The 15,530-nt window shown below is 40.8% G+C and overlaps 2 protein-coding genes across 2 annotated transcripts in view; both read right to left on the bottom strand.

Moving 5' to 3' along the window:
- Positions 1-3,372: 3,372 nt before the first annotated feature.
- On the bottom strand, positions 3,373-3,861 carry LOC136441933 (uncharacterized). The gene has a single exon (XM_066438495.1). The coding sequence runs from the start codon at positions 3,859-3,861 to the stop codon at positions 3,373-3,375; it is 489 nt and encodes a 162-aa protein (XP_066294592.1).
- Positions 3,862-5,253: 1,392 nt separating this feature from the next.
- Positions 5,254-15,530, bottom strand: part of LOC136441474 (uncharacterized) — a 30,467-nt gene continuing 20,190 nt past the window's right edge. Inside the window, exons 6-11 of the mRNA XM_066437769.1 lie at positions 15,140-15,281; positions 11,438-11,627; positions 10,320-10,552; positions 8,901-9,260; positions 7,126-7,310; positions 5,254-6,711 (exon numbers count right to left, since the gene is read on the bottom strand). Of these exons, the coding sequence (XP_066293866.1) occupies positions 6,691-6,711; positions 7,126-7,310; positions 8,901-9,260; positions 10,320-10,552; positions 11,438-11,627; positions 15,140-15,281 (1,131 nt within the window). The 3' untranslated portion in view covers positions 5,254-6,690. The remainder of the gene's footprint in view (positions 6,712-7,125; positions 7,311-8,900; positions 9,261-10,319; positions 10,553-11,437; positions 11,628-15,139; positions 15,282-15,530) is intronic.

Genomic DNA, 15,530 nt, shown 5'->3' with positions numbered 1-15,530 from the left:
GATTTTCCCACCCACCCTGATAGACAAGAACTGCCCATATGCCGGGACTCGGCTTTCTCCGCGCGACTTCGACACTGTCCCATAACTTATATGCAGGATGATCCGATAATTGCGCAGTGTGGATAGTAAACAAATGCTACCAGCTGTATTCTGAATAATGGCTTTTCTTCACCTTCATTCAAGGTATACAGAGGAGTATTATAAAGGCAAGGCGATCCTATTTCACACACACACACACACACACACACACACACAGGCAGCCCAAAATCAGAGATAAATGTGAGGCTTTCGAACCCTGCACCTAGACATTTAGGGAAAATGACCTCGACTGGGATAACTTTAGAGCTCAAGAAAGGGAAAAGTAGATACTTTGAATTATGTAGGTTGTGAAACGTATTCAAGGTAGAAGTTCAATGGGTGGATAACATAGAATCTCTTTCGAATAAATAGTGAAATTAAAATCTTTGCCTCACCAAATGCTATAGCTCTATTTTTGTCCTAGATGCTATGCCCCATGCGGGGTCTTGTCTAGTATTGTATAGCATTAGATGTAGATGTAGACCAAAAAGGCTTGAAGCTCTCACAATACACATGTTTCATTGATATTGTATAAAATCCTAGCATATTTGACCTTCCATACTTTAGAAAAGTAGATTTGATGAAAATGACTTAGTAGTATTTGTATTTGTATTTATTGAAAATGAAAGACAGGTCATTACACTGGGTCAGCCTAGGCAGCTTTCGCTGGTAACGGCCGACCCACAAATACAGACGAACATACAGTAAGATCCTTACACTATCATGATACATACATAGTTAATGCGATACAATACAATGCATAAAACAATATAAAATCATTTGACTCAGTAACAACCATGCAATATAGACATTAACATAATGATATACATGTACATTAACATGATAAAGTCGTTGGGGGAATGGTCTACAATAATATAGCATTGCGGTGGAATAGATGGAAGGTTGATAGGAAATTCAAAATCAGGACAACAGGTGGGATTTGCATCGGGCCTTGAATATACTCAGTGTGGGTGCGTTTGTGACGTTTCTCGGTAGACTATTCCAGAGACGTGATGTGTAGGGGATAAAGCTGTTCTTGTAGATGTAAATTGTTGGTTCTGCATCGAGGGATGTGAAGATGTACGGAGTTACGGAGGCAAAGCTGGGTTTGGGCTTGTCTTGTTGACGGGATGAGTGGCTGGAGGTGGGGTGGTACAGAACCGGGGACGAGTTTGTACATGATGACAAGTTGAGAGCCTAGTTGAGAGCCTATCCCACCCAAGCTCTTGTAGTACGTCTGAGTAGGGTGTCCTTGGCGCTGCGCCTGTAACAAGGCGGCCTGCGTGGTATTGCACACGTTCGAGTACCTTGGAGGCGGCAGCACTCATGTTGCTGAAGAGAATGGAGGCGTATTCCAGCTTAGGCCGAACCAGAGTAAGGTAAGCTAGTAGTACTAGTAGTAATTGGTTTATTGATAAAAACATGACATTGCAGTAAAAACTGAATTGCGCCTCAGTTTACAATCAACGTATACGGTGAAGTTAACGCAATAAGAATACTATGTACAAGAAACGTCTAATGACGTCGATGTGATTAACAGTTAATACATCTTAAATCGTACACCAACACAATTAAAAGCTGGATATCTGTTCGACATTATTAAAAGCAAGGTTACTGTATAGCCGGAATAACGTTTCGAAGTGGGGAAGTACGTTGCGTTTCCCTCTAGACCCACAATGAGTCTAATATCTCACATGCTTACTCCTATCAGGTCTAAGACCTCGGCGCACAGTCACTCCTACATTCCTAGGCTTGTTACCACCTGGAATAAGCAAAATCCTGACCTTCGGTGTATTGGTGAGGGAGTAGCTCTCTCATCTGACATTATGTCGTTTAAACACAAACTCTTTAAGGCCACCTATAGCAGATTTAACACCTTTTACGATCTTGATCTGCCATGCACCTGGACCACTTCATGTGGGTGTGGCTCATGTGTTGCCTCAAGACCGCACTAGCTTCATCATGATACATTTATTGTATTTATTCAGTGTATATTATTAGTTCCAAGTTTGTTTGTACGATGATGTAATTTCATGATTTTTCTTTCAGAATTTGTATATTTGAATGTAATGTATTGTGTCTGGGAGGTCAACTTGTAAAGGTGCGGAAGCACCTGTTTTGCCCTCCCTTTCACTTTTGTGACAAATCAAAATAAACAAATAAATAAACAAATAACAGTTCAGTTTTGTAGTCCACCAAGGAGTTGAGCCAGCGCGGGCTTCGCACTCATGGTGTATCGTTTAGTACCCCTGGTTTGAGAGTATTGACGTGAGTTCTTCAACAGTCTGCCATGCTGTTCTACTCGAGTCGGAGGTAGCCAGGAACAGAAACGTGGCGATTGTTATCTCCATGAAATTTTTTTGTGTGTGAGTGTTTGCGTGTGTGTTTGTGTGTGTGTGTCCGGATTCTTGTAGTCAGCATAACTCAAGAACGTCTGAATAGATTGTAATGGTATTTGGTATGTGGGTAGGTGTTGGAAGAACAAAGGTCAAGGTCGATTTTGGTCTCCCTGGTATGTGACACTGGAACTGCATTGGCGTTTTTGTCAAAATCTTCCAAGGATAATAGCTGAAGAAAGGATCGACAAATTTCGTGTTATTTGATATGCAGCTAGCTTAGACAGAGATGTATACAATGAAGTGCAAATTATGCAAATTGGGACTGAATTTGCATAAGTAACGAGGATTATCTATATTTCCATTCTAGGCATGTTGTGGCGGCTGTCACCTGTTAGTTTCAAAACTAGGGCAAGTATTTCCGTGAATAGTATTTGTATTTGTATTTATATTTATTGAAACTGAAAGACAGGTCATTACACTGGGTCAGCCTAGGCAGCTTTCGCTGGTAACGGCCGACCCACAAATACAGACGAACATACAGTAAGATCCTTACACTATCATGATACATACATAGTTAATGCGATACAATACAATGCATAAAACAATATAAAATCATTTGACTCTTAATATAGTTTCATCAGGTTGGTAAGACACTGAATAAAAATACTCTTTTTACACAACCAAGAGATGTATTCAACCGACGTTTCGGTGACCATCTGTCACCTTCTTCAAGGCAATTCTGACTGGTTCACATAGCAATGCAGCACAGGTGTTGCTGCTTATACATATCAATGAGATGCAAACGCAAAATATTTACATATGTACAATAACGGGATGACATCACTATGTGGTCCCAAACGTACAGAAGTGTAACACATACACAACTATATATATATATATATATATATGTATATTTATATACATATCGATCAAAAAACAATGTAACGATTATCCTCTATTTCTTAAGGATGCGGTTCATGACTGGAGTGGATTTCCTGATCCAAACAGTTTCCTTAATCCACCGTGTTAGTCTATTGTCCTCTCTGTCTATCACCTTGGCCCCATCCCAGTCTACAGCACAGTTGTTTCTCATGATGTGGTCTGTCAGTGCTAATTTGTTCTCTTCCTTCTCAGCTTCCTTCTTCTGTGCTCTGGTGTACCTTCCCACCTTGGTGCTCTCAGTCTCTTTCTTGTGTTCTTCCAGTCTGCAGCCAAATGTTCTCCCTGTCTCCCCTATGTATACCTTGTTGCAGCTCATGCAAGGTATCTTGTATACACAGTCCGTCTTTACTGAGTCTTGTAGTTTGTCTATGGGATGCGCTAGTAGGTTTCTTAGCGTGGTTTTGGGTTTGACTACTGTGGCAATGTTGTGCTTCTTCAAGATCCTCTCTAGTGACTCTGTGATGCCTTGGATGTAAGGTAAGGTCACTCTTCCTTTAGACATCTCCTCTCCTTTCTTTCTGTCTTTCTTATTTCTTATGATTCTGGGGAATTTAGGGCAAGTATTCCCCAGGGATCCGACAGCTAGTGGTCAAACCACAGAGGGATATAAAATCAAACCTGTATACTTGTTTCTATTCTGTGGATAGCTTAAGAGTTAGTTGATATAATGAAATGGTGATCATGCAAAACAGTAACTAATTTGCAGAATTATTGTGGAAATTTTATTAACTCATTCCATTCAATGGTAAGACAGTTCAAAAGTGCAACATATGTAACTGAGATATAAAGGGACATTGATAGATAAAAGTTATGCAAATGAAGACCTAATTTGCATAACTAATGAAAATACTGTAATTCCATATCTACATAACTGGAATTCCATACTTGTGGCATTTGGAAGTTATGTGACAGGGAACATAGTTGAATATAAATCATTCAAATGTTGGCCTAGTTTGCATAATATATATATTTCATGATGATTTGAGGTCTCCGAACTCTTGTTTCACTTTGTTTGCAAAGTTCAAGCGGAGGTCCTGTCTGCGATCAGAAAGAGTTTGTAGGTTCAAGTTCGCAATGCGTCCGTATACGAGGTATACTGCCGACTCAGCACAATCCTACAGACACTTTTCTGAACGCGTTTCTGAAACGGTAAGAAATATGAGGGATAGTAAATAATAATACCCAGAAATTCTTATTTCAACTAGAAAAAGGGTATCTGACTTTCAGCTGAGCAGGGTGACTGGCACAACTCAGCTCGCAGCTCAATTGTCCATACAATTTTTCCTTCTCTCTCGCCTAACATTACTGTGTGTTTTGCTTAATGTAATGATCACAATGATTTGAATTTCGATTGACATTCATAAAAGGCTTTATACTCTATAATCATGCCCCCAAAATTTGAGTTGTGCACCTTATTTCTGGGTGAGGCCAAGAACTTATTGATCAACCCACCTATGATTGACTAAAAAGGTTTCCATACTTTTTGTGTTTGTTCAGACCCTTGTTGTGCCTATTTATAGCTAGTGGCACATAGGCCAGCAAGTGTCCTTGCTGTTTCATAGCAGGGTACATTTTTACAGGGAGGGGTAGCTACTAACTTTACTTGCCCTTCCCCCTTAACGTGGTGAGATACCCTCTTATCAAACAAGGGAACCCCGTTTTACGTCCCATCCTAAAGACGAATCCAAGCAAGATGTCCTGCCGAGAATTTAGCCCAGGTCTCCCAGTTATCAATTAATTAAAACCAGGAGCTACCAGTTGAGCTATAACATTGGCGTCATTTGCATTCATGGTCACCGGAATTCAAATTATGATTATCATTACTTGACGTCAATGAACCTTGAACAGCGCCACTCAGTGGCCAAGGGTGCTAGTAAGCGACTCGGACGCGGAGTTACAACTCAGAGCTTTAATGCACACAACCACAGCGGACTCAAGATGGAGGCGAGTGGAGAACACGTCATCCTAACCCTTATGATATATATATATATATGTATGTATGTATGTATGTATGTATGTATGTATGTATGTATGTATGTATGTATATATATATATATATATATCACAAAGACACATGCTAATGATATTACTTGGCGAAGGTATGGGTTCGTGAAACTCTTGTTATAATGATGGCTTTGAATCATCTGCTGTAGTTCTCACTTGGGTTATTTTTATGTCCTGTTCGTTATTAAATATTGGGTCTTCATTGCATTTACTTGATGTGATAGATATGTCTAAAGACTTTCTATGAAATATCAAATAGTTCTTGTACATTGAACATTCCATATACAATGTTAAGCCTGGAGATGTCACTCTGTTCCTAGATTCATTCATTACACTTTGTACATTACTTCAGTTACTGCAGTTAATACAATTATACAAAAGATGCAAAGCATACAGTTTCCTTGAGACATAACAACGCAGGTCTGGAGGAATTTAGGCCACAGCAAGTAAATTTTATGGATGACATCAGCGCGCTCATTAATGTTCGCCTGATTTCGAAAAAAATCCCCCCAATAAATTCATTGCCTGCCCTCCGATGATATGTCCGACAAAGGCTTTCTGTGTTGTCCGACAGATGAGCTTTCATGCTTTCCGTGTTGTGTAATTGTTTGATTTCAGCCAGCAAACTTGTGGCTCAATTGCTCGCATTTGATGGCATGTGTTGACAGGGTGTTCCATATGAATACCCAGTTGAATTTAGTTGCTGCCCAGGTGTTCCATTGCATATGAATGCCCATGATGGTATGACAAGCTGCATTTGCTCTAGCAAGGACATTATATAATGTCCTTGGTTCTAGTTAATTGAGCTGTATACACAAGGTGCTTCATCGCATATGAATACCCATTGTAGTTGCTTCAGATGATGGTACAACAAGCTCTTTTCTGCATTTGTTGTAGTTAGTCTATTGAGATGTATACTGTTGAATCAAGGAGGTCTTATATCATACTAGTATATGAAACCTCATTGGTTGAATACAGGAATAAATGACCTGTTGGTCGTGATATGATATTTTGTCGCCTCAATTCTTGTTTAACAAGATTTATGATCTCAAAATTTGAAAATATAGGAATCTTGCTTTTTTTGCCCGCCTTGTTTTTTGTCGCCCTATCTCATTAGTTTTGGAGTCTGCGGAGGATGTCATCCATAAGATTTACTTGCTGCGGCCTTACCTGCTGATGTTTTGGTGGTTCTGGTGATTTACCAACCTGGTGAATATATTCAGAGATACAATTACTGACATTTGAAAGCCTTGATGTTGGGATTGTACATGTAATCTTATTGAGTGTCTGGACAAAATAGTTTTGATGTGACTTCCACAGGTGATATTCATGACACTGCATATATGTCCTGAAAAACAGAAAGTATTTCATGCAATAAGTGAAAGGACTATTCATTATGGGGGAAATGACATGTTCTTTTCCTTACTTTTATAGACATTTCGTTTTTAACTTTGTGTATCCGACATAAGCGGCTCCAAATTTAAAGTTATACAACATTGTTTGTTTTCGTTGTTGTTGGAATTACTGACCCTTATAAAGTAGCCGAAGGAATGTGAGGAATGCATCAATCTGTACCTCATCATCATTTGAATGACAGAATTCCTGCATACACACTATTAGGCAAATGTAGAGCCTGTAAAATGATAATCCAAGAGAATTTACTGGAGTTTTGATGGAAACAGCCGAGTTTGTAATGTGGCAACCTTGCTTTAGTGTAATTATTATTTACTGTAGATCCAGTAGCAATGGACATGGTACTTACCCTATATCTGTATCTCCTGTCTCCCAAAATCTTACTTTTCAGACAAATTTCCAAGACCTTGCATTTCCCCATTTTCAGTAGAATATAAAGTAAAGCGAACAGGACGACTGTCAGCACCACTGCCACTCCGATAACAATTGGCAGGGGGGGCTGTCCAGCATACGGTGTGGGGGCACACTCCTGACCTGGGGTGGAAAATTGGCTGTCATGAGAATGATCATTCTATATAAGTTTTTATGTTAGGTATGGGCTCAACATATTGTTTTTGCCAGGCTTCTTCTTCTCCTCCTTCCTCTTCTTTTCCTCCTTCCCCTCCTTCTCCTTTCTCCTGTCAAATCTTCAAATCGATTCATCTCTGTAATGACCTGAAATTTGGCGCAAAGGCAGAATAGGCAAATACTCCCTTTTTTCTTCATTTTTTCGATATAGACCTTTTAAGTTTTTTTTGTGACAGCCAATGGGAGTACTCCATTTCAATATACGACCACCTGATTGGCCAATTGAGTTAATCAGTTTATCTTGCATGTCAGGATGAAGACAATCATACAAGACATAAGAGAAACTCTCGGAGGCATGAGATATTCAAACTTTCCTTTGTTGTTTTTGCCTTCATGAAAATGGTAGTATTGGTTTTGGTGTGCCTGTGGTCTGTGTGTTTGCATTTCCGGGCATTTTTTGGTCGTCAAAAGTTAACAAGCTCCTAATGCTATGGGCTTGATTTTTACCACGCAACCGCATAGTGTGGCCATTAGTTCTAATGCAGCAAAGGATAGGTCGGCAAAATTTGTGACGGTTTTCATGCAAGATACACATATTTGACGATCGATGGGGAGGGCAGGGCGTAACTAAGTCTATACAAGTCATTACACGTACAACATCCATTTCATTCTCACCATTATCTACTGTTTGCGTGGCCAGCTTTTTTCAAAGCATTTCTTGTAAGGTGACAGATAGCTATTCACACGTCAGGAAGAAGTGGTGCAGGTTAGGGGCCCCTAGCAGTTAATTTCGGTACTGCAGGTGATTTTTTGTAAAATAAACTTTCAAAGACAAAACTAAAGAGAGGAAGATCGTACTTCCATGCTTTTGGGTACATGGGCAGCTTAGACAGAGATAGACACGCAAATTAGGAATTAATTTGCATAGTTAATGAGGAGATTCTGTGATTCCAGTGTTTCCTATATTGATAGGATTTCAATCATCACCATCATCACCATGGGGGGGGGGTGTCCATCAAGGACTTCAATACATAGAACATCAACAGATACCAATTATGCAAATAAGGGCCATAATTGAAAGGCAATAAGTCTTTAGTGGTACATGTAAATGATGGGTAATCTCAATGGAATATAGGGGTATAAGATCTCTTTACTGCATTAATAAACTACTGTAGGACAGGTGTAAATAGTCAGGTGGTAATAAGGAATGCAAAGTAGACAAAAGGACCCAAATGTATAGTGTGATCAGCAGATAAGGGGGCACACTTGGGAAAATGGCTGCCATGGGATCACTGAATCGGATGTGAATAAGGCAGTGAATGTGGCATGGAAGTATTAGTGCACAGGTATGCATGTATGGGGCTAAAAGAGATTGGCAGAGGGTCACATTAAAGGCACTAAGGCCAATTGACACAGTCTGACCGATGTTGGGGAAAACTGGAGCCATCAGAATACGGCAGTGATCAGAAAAGGCACATGATCATTACAATATCGAAATGACCATCGTAGAGACTGCTATGTGTGGTGCATATGTTGGCACAATCCATGTAGTCTTACCTATAGTTCCATCGGGACAGGTACAGTTGTAACCACTTGTGGTGACGTTACACATGCCTGGCCCACAAGGGCGTTTATGACATGGCGTGGTCTCCTCACTACAGTCCTGTCCCGTCCACCCGTCCGTACACAGGCAGGAGAACCCACCAGGGTAGTTCACACAGGCCCGTGTGCTGTTGGCAACACACTTCTTTTCACTGCATTCGTCGATATCCTTGCTGCAGTCCACACCCTCGTATCCTTGGGAGCAATGGCAAGTCCGACTCTCGATCCCAGGTGATGAAGTCTCGTTCTCCTCGCATGTGGCACCATTATTGCAGGGAAACTTGTAACAGCTACTTTGTACAGAGCAGTTCCTTCCTGTATTCAAATGATAATTTCAGTGATTTACTTTTTTATGGTGTAAGAAAGGGGACGATTATATTAGGACCTTATCTGACCGTGACCGTAAAACAGTTATACTAAAGTGCTCCTGAGATATCTCTTTGCAGAAGTTGGGCTAAAAGGTGGGGGCTGTTGTGCATGTGTTGAAGGGAAACAGGTGCTACATCTAAAAGACCAGATTTTGTAAGATTTCATCACATATTACAAAGAAATGAACCATTTAGAATCTAGAAGCCGAATAAAGCCTCCAATGCACACCCATGGTGGTGGCGACGCAGTCCTTCTTGGTATATAAGTATTGGTTACAAGCGGATGAGTGCAAACGTTCCAGGTTGATTTTTGCTCCAAAGCAAAAGGAGAATCAACTTGCTAAGGCTGCAAATTCATGAGCAACTATACACACACACACACACACACACACGCGCGCGCGCGCGCGCAAATACACACACACGCACACACACACACATCCAGAAACATTTTCTAAATTACTCGTAGTTTTCTTATGTTTGGTCAATAATTGCTTTCAATGCCAGTATCATATGTTAAACTAGGATGCTAGGGTACCAGGGGGGTTACCAGAATATGATTACTGTATAATGCAACTGCTGTACCTGATCCAAATTCAAGTTGCCAATACAATCAATTTTTTACAAGTAAGATCATCATAAGATCGTCATACCAGTAACGTTACTGCAGACAGTTCAGGGCTTCATGGACAGACATGGTTCGTGATTAGCTTCATCATGTACACAGATGGTACCTGTTTCTGGAGTTTAGGTCCCCTTTAGGTACATCAAAACGAACACTTGCGAAGTACGCGTTATAAAAGAAACCCAGGTCAACCCTAAAGACGGTTCCAATCTGCATTAAGACCAATATAAAAGAGGACTCATGTTTGAAAAGGACCGAATGTTTAAAGCTGGATAAAATGTTAACAATCTTGTGCACTATGTGAGTTGCAAACTTTGTAATTCAGCCAAACATATGTGCAATGCAGGGTTATATACACTGTGTAAATAAATATAATTTTTATACCTTTATATTCAGGAGTACACTCACAGATGTAGTCATTGGGTATATCTGTACACAATCCATTGGTACATGGCTCCCCTGCACAGTCATCAATATCACTGCAGATTAGAGGATCTCTGGTCTCTTCAGTGTGCCCTGGTGCACAGTCACATACTCCCAGGCTACACACCTGGTCCGGGGATGGACATATTGGGTCACATGATTCGCTTTCTGTGCATCCTTCAAAGGCCACGTGTCTAAGAATGAGATGTTAGCCTTCAGTTTATCCGCTTTGCATTCATCCAATTAACAATCAGCATACATCGTACAAGAATTCACTACCCCCATCTATTTATATAGATACATGGAAGACACTGTTTTCTTCCTTGTGGCTATACTGCCAGGTCTGTAAGAGAGCATGGTGGCTCTGTATCGTTAGAATTCAGCATGTACTCATTTGCATATTCGTGATCCCACAAATGAGACACCTGCAGGAAAGAAAGTAACATTGTGCAAACACACACACACACAAAAGTACATTGCAACGCACATTCACTTGCAAATACATGTAAGTACCTCGTTTGCATGATTAATTGTAAAGTGTTGTGTGGTAAATGATGCGACATCCATAGACCTTTCTCACGCGGCGGACATGATAGAATGAAAACGAGGCCCTTGTGGCAAACATTAGACCGATCCTAACTGTCAACCACAATTAGCAGTTTAGCCAATGATTACCTGATAATTAGAGAATCGACCAATGAGGGAGTGGCTGCATGACCGTCAAATATTTGCATTTCTATGTTTTTATTTTACATTTGTACGTTTTGACAGAGGAGGGCGGAGACTATGGGATCGACCAACGAAGCTCTAAATTGCTGCATCTTTTTTGTGCATTACTGTATTACATTAGTTGTAATATTGATACTTGGATATCATATTTTAAAACTTAATGTATTTTAGGAGGAAAACTATATCTGTACATTATTTTTGCTTCTTTGCCTCATTGGCCTCGTCTTCATTCTATCATGTCCGCCGCGTGAGAGAGGTGTATTATGTTGCTCGACCACAGTTTGCCCAACCACATGTTAATCCACAACATGTGTACGTTTACGCGAGAAGAAAACCAGTCTCTCCCCTACCTGGAGCCGATGTTGCTATCCCTCAAGCTCAGTCCTCGCGGTTGCGACTCTGTTACCGCATCAAAGCTAGCGAATATGAAGTTCTCCATACAACCGAGCAGTGCTGAGGTCACGTCAAATATGGTGGTTGTGTTGGGCCATCCTACATACAGGGCTTCAACATGAAGGGGCTTCAACATCTCGCCAGAACCTGCGGTTAAAATAAAAAGCCGAGAAAAAATGCTTCGGTTTGAGTAGACCACACTCCATGATCATGAAACGAGACAACTTTCTTCCTCTATATTTTTTCTCATTAAGTTTTTCTTCAGAATATTACTCAGAGTTTGGCCCTACACCGGTATGTGTAGTTACCGAAATGCACGAAATACACTTCGAAATAAACGATATACCCATGAAGATGCCTGGGTAAAATCTACCAAAGTACATGCAGTATCATTTGATGAGTTAACATCACAGGTTGCTATATTCCGCCGGCATAAAAGAATGTATTTATGGCCCTGGCGACAAGAAAATGACAGAAGGTAACTTGATGATACCGCGGCCCGCCGATGCCATCTTTGTTGCATCTGTGAAACACTTTATTCATAACCCGAAGTTAAGTTTTTTTTATTAGGTTGCTGTCTTGTGTGTAAAATACCACAAACAAGGAATCTAAATCGCTAGAAAATACCTACAACCAGGTCCTTGAAAATACCTTAGACTTAGAGCGAGTGCCTGGGATCGCATATTTTTTTCTGTGTATTCTGTTCACAGTTCTACGCAATCTATGTCGAAATATAGCACCCTATGATGTTTACTCATCAGATCATACTGTAGATTTCACCACCCTCTGTGTGTAAATGACTCAGATACCACTAAAAGCATCATTGTGTATGGCATATCAAGATGGCGGCGGACCGGTACCGTCAAATATTTATTTTATGCCAAAATATAGCAACCTGTGGTGTTTACTCATCAAATCATACTGTATTTCGGTAGATTTTACCCACGGACCCCCCCCCCTATATATATATATGTATACACGTAGTAGAGTCCAATATTGGGCTGCTGTGGTGAACGTAGTATTGGTGACAAATGGCACACACTTCAAATTTCCATGTAGCGTTTGCACTCATAAAAACATAATGTTTTGTGTTTTAGTCCATTGCTAGTGGTTTTGACGTGGGGACACGTGGCCTAACGTAGCGCAGTGCCGCCGCAGTGCCGCCGCAGTGCCGCCGCAGTGCCGCCGCAGTGCCGCCGCAGTGCCGCCGCAGTGCCGCCGCAGTGCCGCCGCAGTGCCGCCGCAGTGCCGCCGCAGTGCCGCCGCAGTGCCGGAGCCCAATGAGTGAGGGGCTTTAGGGTGCCCCCCTTACATCATACGCTTTATCATAAGCTATCCCTAGATTTCGTGATTTCTACACAATCATAGCTAGTCTTTAAGGTTTCATTATCTACGCCGAGTACTAGTACTCGGAGAAGGTTATGTTTTCGGTTGAGACATCTGTTGGGTGGGTCTGTATGTATGTCAAGAGCATAACTCAAGAAACCTTCGATGAATCTTTATGATTTTTGGTAGGTGTGTAGTTGTGCAAAGGAAGGTCAAGTTCGAAAATGGTTCACCTTGCGTTATTCAACAGTACTGCAGCGAACTTTTAACTTTTGTATGTTTGTATGTAGGCAAAAAACGTGACGGAAACGTTGATAGATCGTTGATGATTTTTTGTAGGTGTGTAGATGTTGTGGGAACGGAGGTCAAGTTCAAAAATGGTTTCCCTGGCATTTTCCGTTGGTACTGCAGCGGGCTTTGTGTGGATGTGTATTTGTATGTCGCCAGCATAACTTCAGAAGCTGTCGATGGTTCTGTATGAAATCTAGTGGATGGGTAGGGTTTACAGAAAGGAAGGTCAAGGTCGATAAAGGGCCTTCTAGTGGGTAGCTAAGGTACTGCAGCGGAGCTTCAAAATTTGGGGGAATATTTTCTGAAAATCCTATGGTCATAATTTTTGTGTGGTAGATAGTTCATGCCACAGGAAGTAAGTTGTGTAAGTTTTGGCCCCCTAGCGGCTTGTTTTGAACTGCAGTGGGTGTTTTTGTTTTGACCTTCGGACATGAATAACTCGAAAAGGGGTCGACAGATCGTCGTGATGTTTGGTATGTAGAGAGCATTATGCAAATCAGGAGCTAATTTACACAATTAGTAAGGAAAGTAAATCCACTGCAACTCATAATGGGACACGCGACAGTGTTTGCGAAAGCAATTCAACAGAGGGCCTTGCCTAAAAGTAAGAGTTCCGCAACCTCATATCTCCATGAACTATTCTGTTTATGCAAATGAGTTACACATTTACAAAATATATGCTTGGTCATGAACACATTTAACCAACTTATACATGTCGCAATGTTGACAAACCTTCATCTAACACTAAGATGAATTATGGCCCTTCTGCATTTATTATGCAAATTAGGGATATATTTGCATAATTGGTATCTGTTGATACTCCACTTGCCATAAACTACATCTTTTGCATGTATTTTTGTCTTATAATGGAAAACACTGCAAATATAGATTTTCCTCATTAGATATGCAAATTAAGTCCCAATTAGCATAATTTGCACTTCATTGTGTACATCTCTGTCTAAGCTACCTGCATACTAAATATCATGGAAATCCGTCTTTCCTTTGTTCAGTTATTCCCCTTAGAGGATTTTCACAATAACGCCACTGCAGTTCCAGAGCAAGCTGCTAGGGAGCCCAAACCTGCATCACTTCTTTATTACATCACAAGCTATTTGCCACCCAAAGATCAAGACCATAGCAAGCACGTCCAGGTCAAAAGAGACAAAAATGGAAGTTCTGCTGCAGCACCAAGGTCACATACCAGGGGGCCCAAAATCGACCTTGAACTTCGGCTTCACAACACCTGCTCACATACCAAATATCATCGTAATCCATGAAGAGGTTCTTGAGTTATGCTGACTAGAGAAGTGCGGAAACACAAAAAGACAAACAGACAGACACCCCCCCCCCAAACAATATCTCCATTTTTCGTGGAGATAATAAACAGATGGGCATATAGATAAACAGATGGAACCCTCACTACACCCCAAGCAGAGGTGTGGGTCCGGTTGGTTTTTAACGTGTTCAGTTAGGCGACATAACGAAAAGGGGACAAAATAGAAAGCCTGACAAAAACATCTAAAAACACGTCAAAAACCAGCCGGACACATTCCTCTGCTTGGAGAGTACACTGCACCAAAACTGCAACAATGCTAGGTATGGAAAAGTCACATGTACTATGTCTTTCAAAATGTGTATGATATGGAATAAAGATTTCTTCTATTCATATATATTGACTGTACTATTTCATCATCACTTTCAATATTTTTTCATGACCAGTTATAACATATATCAGCACACTAGGCATATATACTAGTCCTGTACCACCAAATGATTTTGACCCTATCTAGACTGGACCTATCTAGACTGGACTCAACCCCCCCCCCCCCATCATAACTTCCAAATGGTACGATATATGATCAACTTTGCAGGGGGTGACAAGCATGTAAATATTAATCACTCTCCACAATAAGCCTTGATTATTTGGCGAAGATAAAGTGTTCGTGGAACTCTAGTAAAACGGTTATAGTTTAAGACATATATCATAGATTAGCCCTTTTTATATTCTACACATATATCTTATGCGTCATTTTGACAATCACCATACGTCACCAAGGCAGCGACCAGCCCGTCCCCGTCCAACAGGATGGCCTTGTCACCCTGACGAACCACGCGTACTTCCTTCCACTGTCCATCGTTAAAGGGCGTCCCGCGGGTTGCAGAAATTGCATCTCTGCCTCGTCCCTGTAAGGCACAACTTTTCAGTTTACCAATATCTAGATACAATTTCATACTCCCAGTCATAGCAGCCAAAAATATTTTAGTTATGTGCTACAAATGCGAAAGTATATAATAATACCGAAACACTACCAGCTAAAAGAAACCCTAGATGTGAGATGAAATCCTACATATGTTACATGTCAAATAAAATCCTGCCTCCCAAGTCAAATCCAACATGTCAAATATAACAGCTTACGTGCCGAATAAAACCTA

Source organism: Branchiostoma lanceolatum, chromosome 9 (genome assembly GCF_035083965.1).
Source record: "Branchiostoma lanceolatum isolate klBraLanc5 chromosome 9, klBraLanc5.hap2, whole genome shotgun sequence".
NCBI lineage: Eukaryota > Metazoa > Chordata > Leptocardii > Amphioxiformes > Branchiostomatidae > Branchiostoma > Branchiostoma lanceolatum.
Note: the sequence above shows the minus strand (reverse complement) of the source record. Positions and strands in the feature narration are given on the sequence as shown.

Coding starts and splice junctions, on each gene's coding strand:
- LOC136441933 (XM_066438495.1), bottom strand. CDS start 3,861: ATGTCTAAAGGAAGAGTGACCTTACCTTACATCCAAGGCATCACAGAG.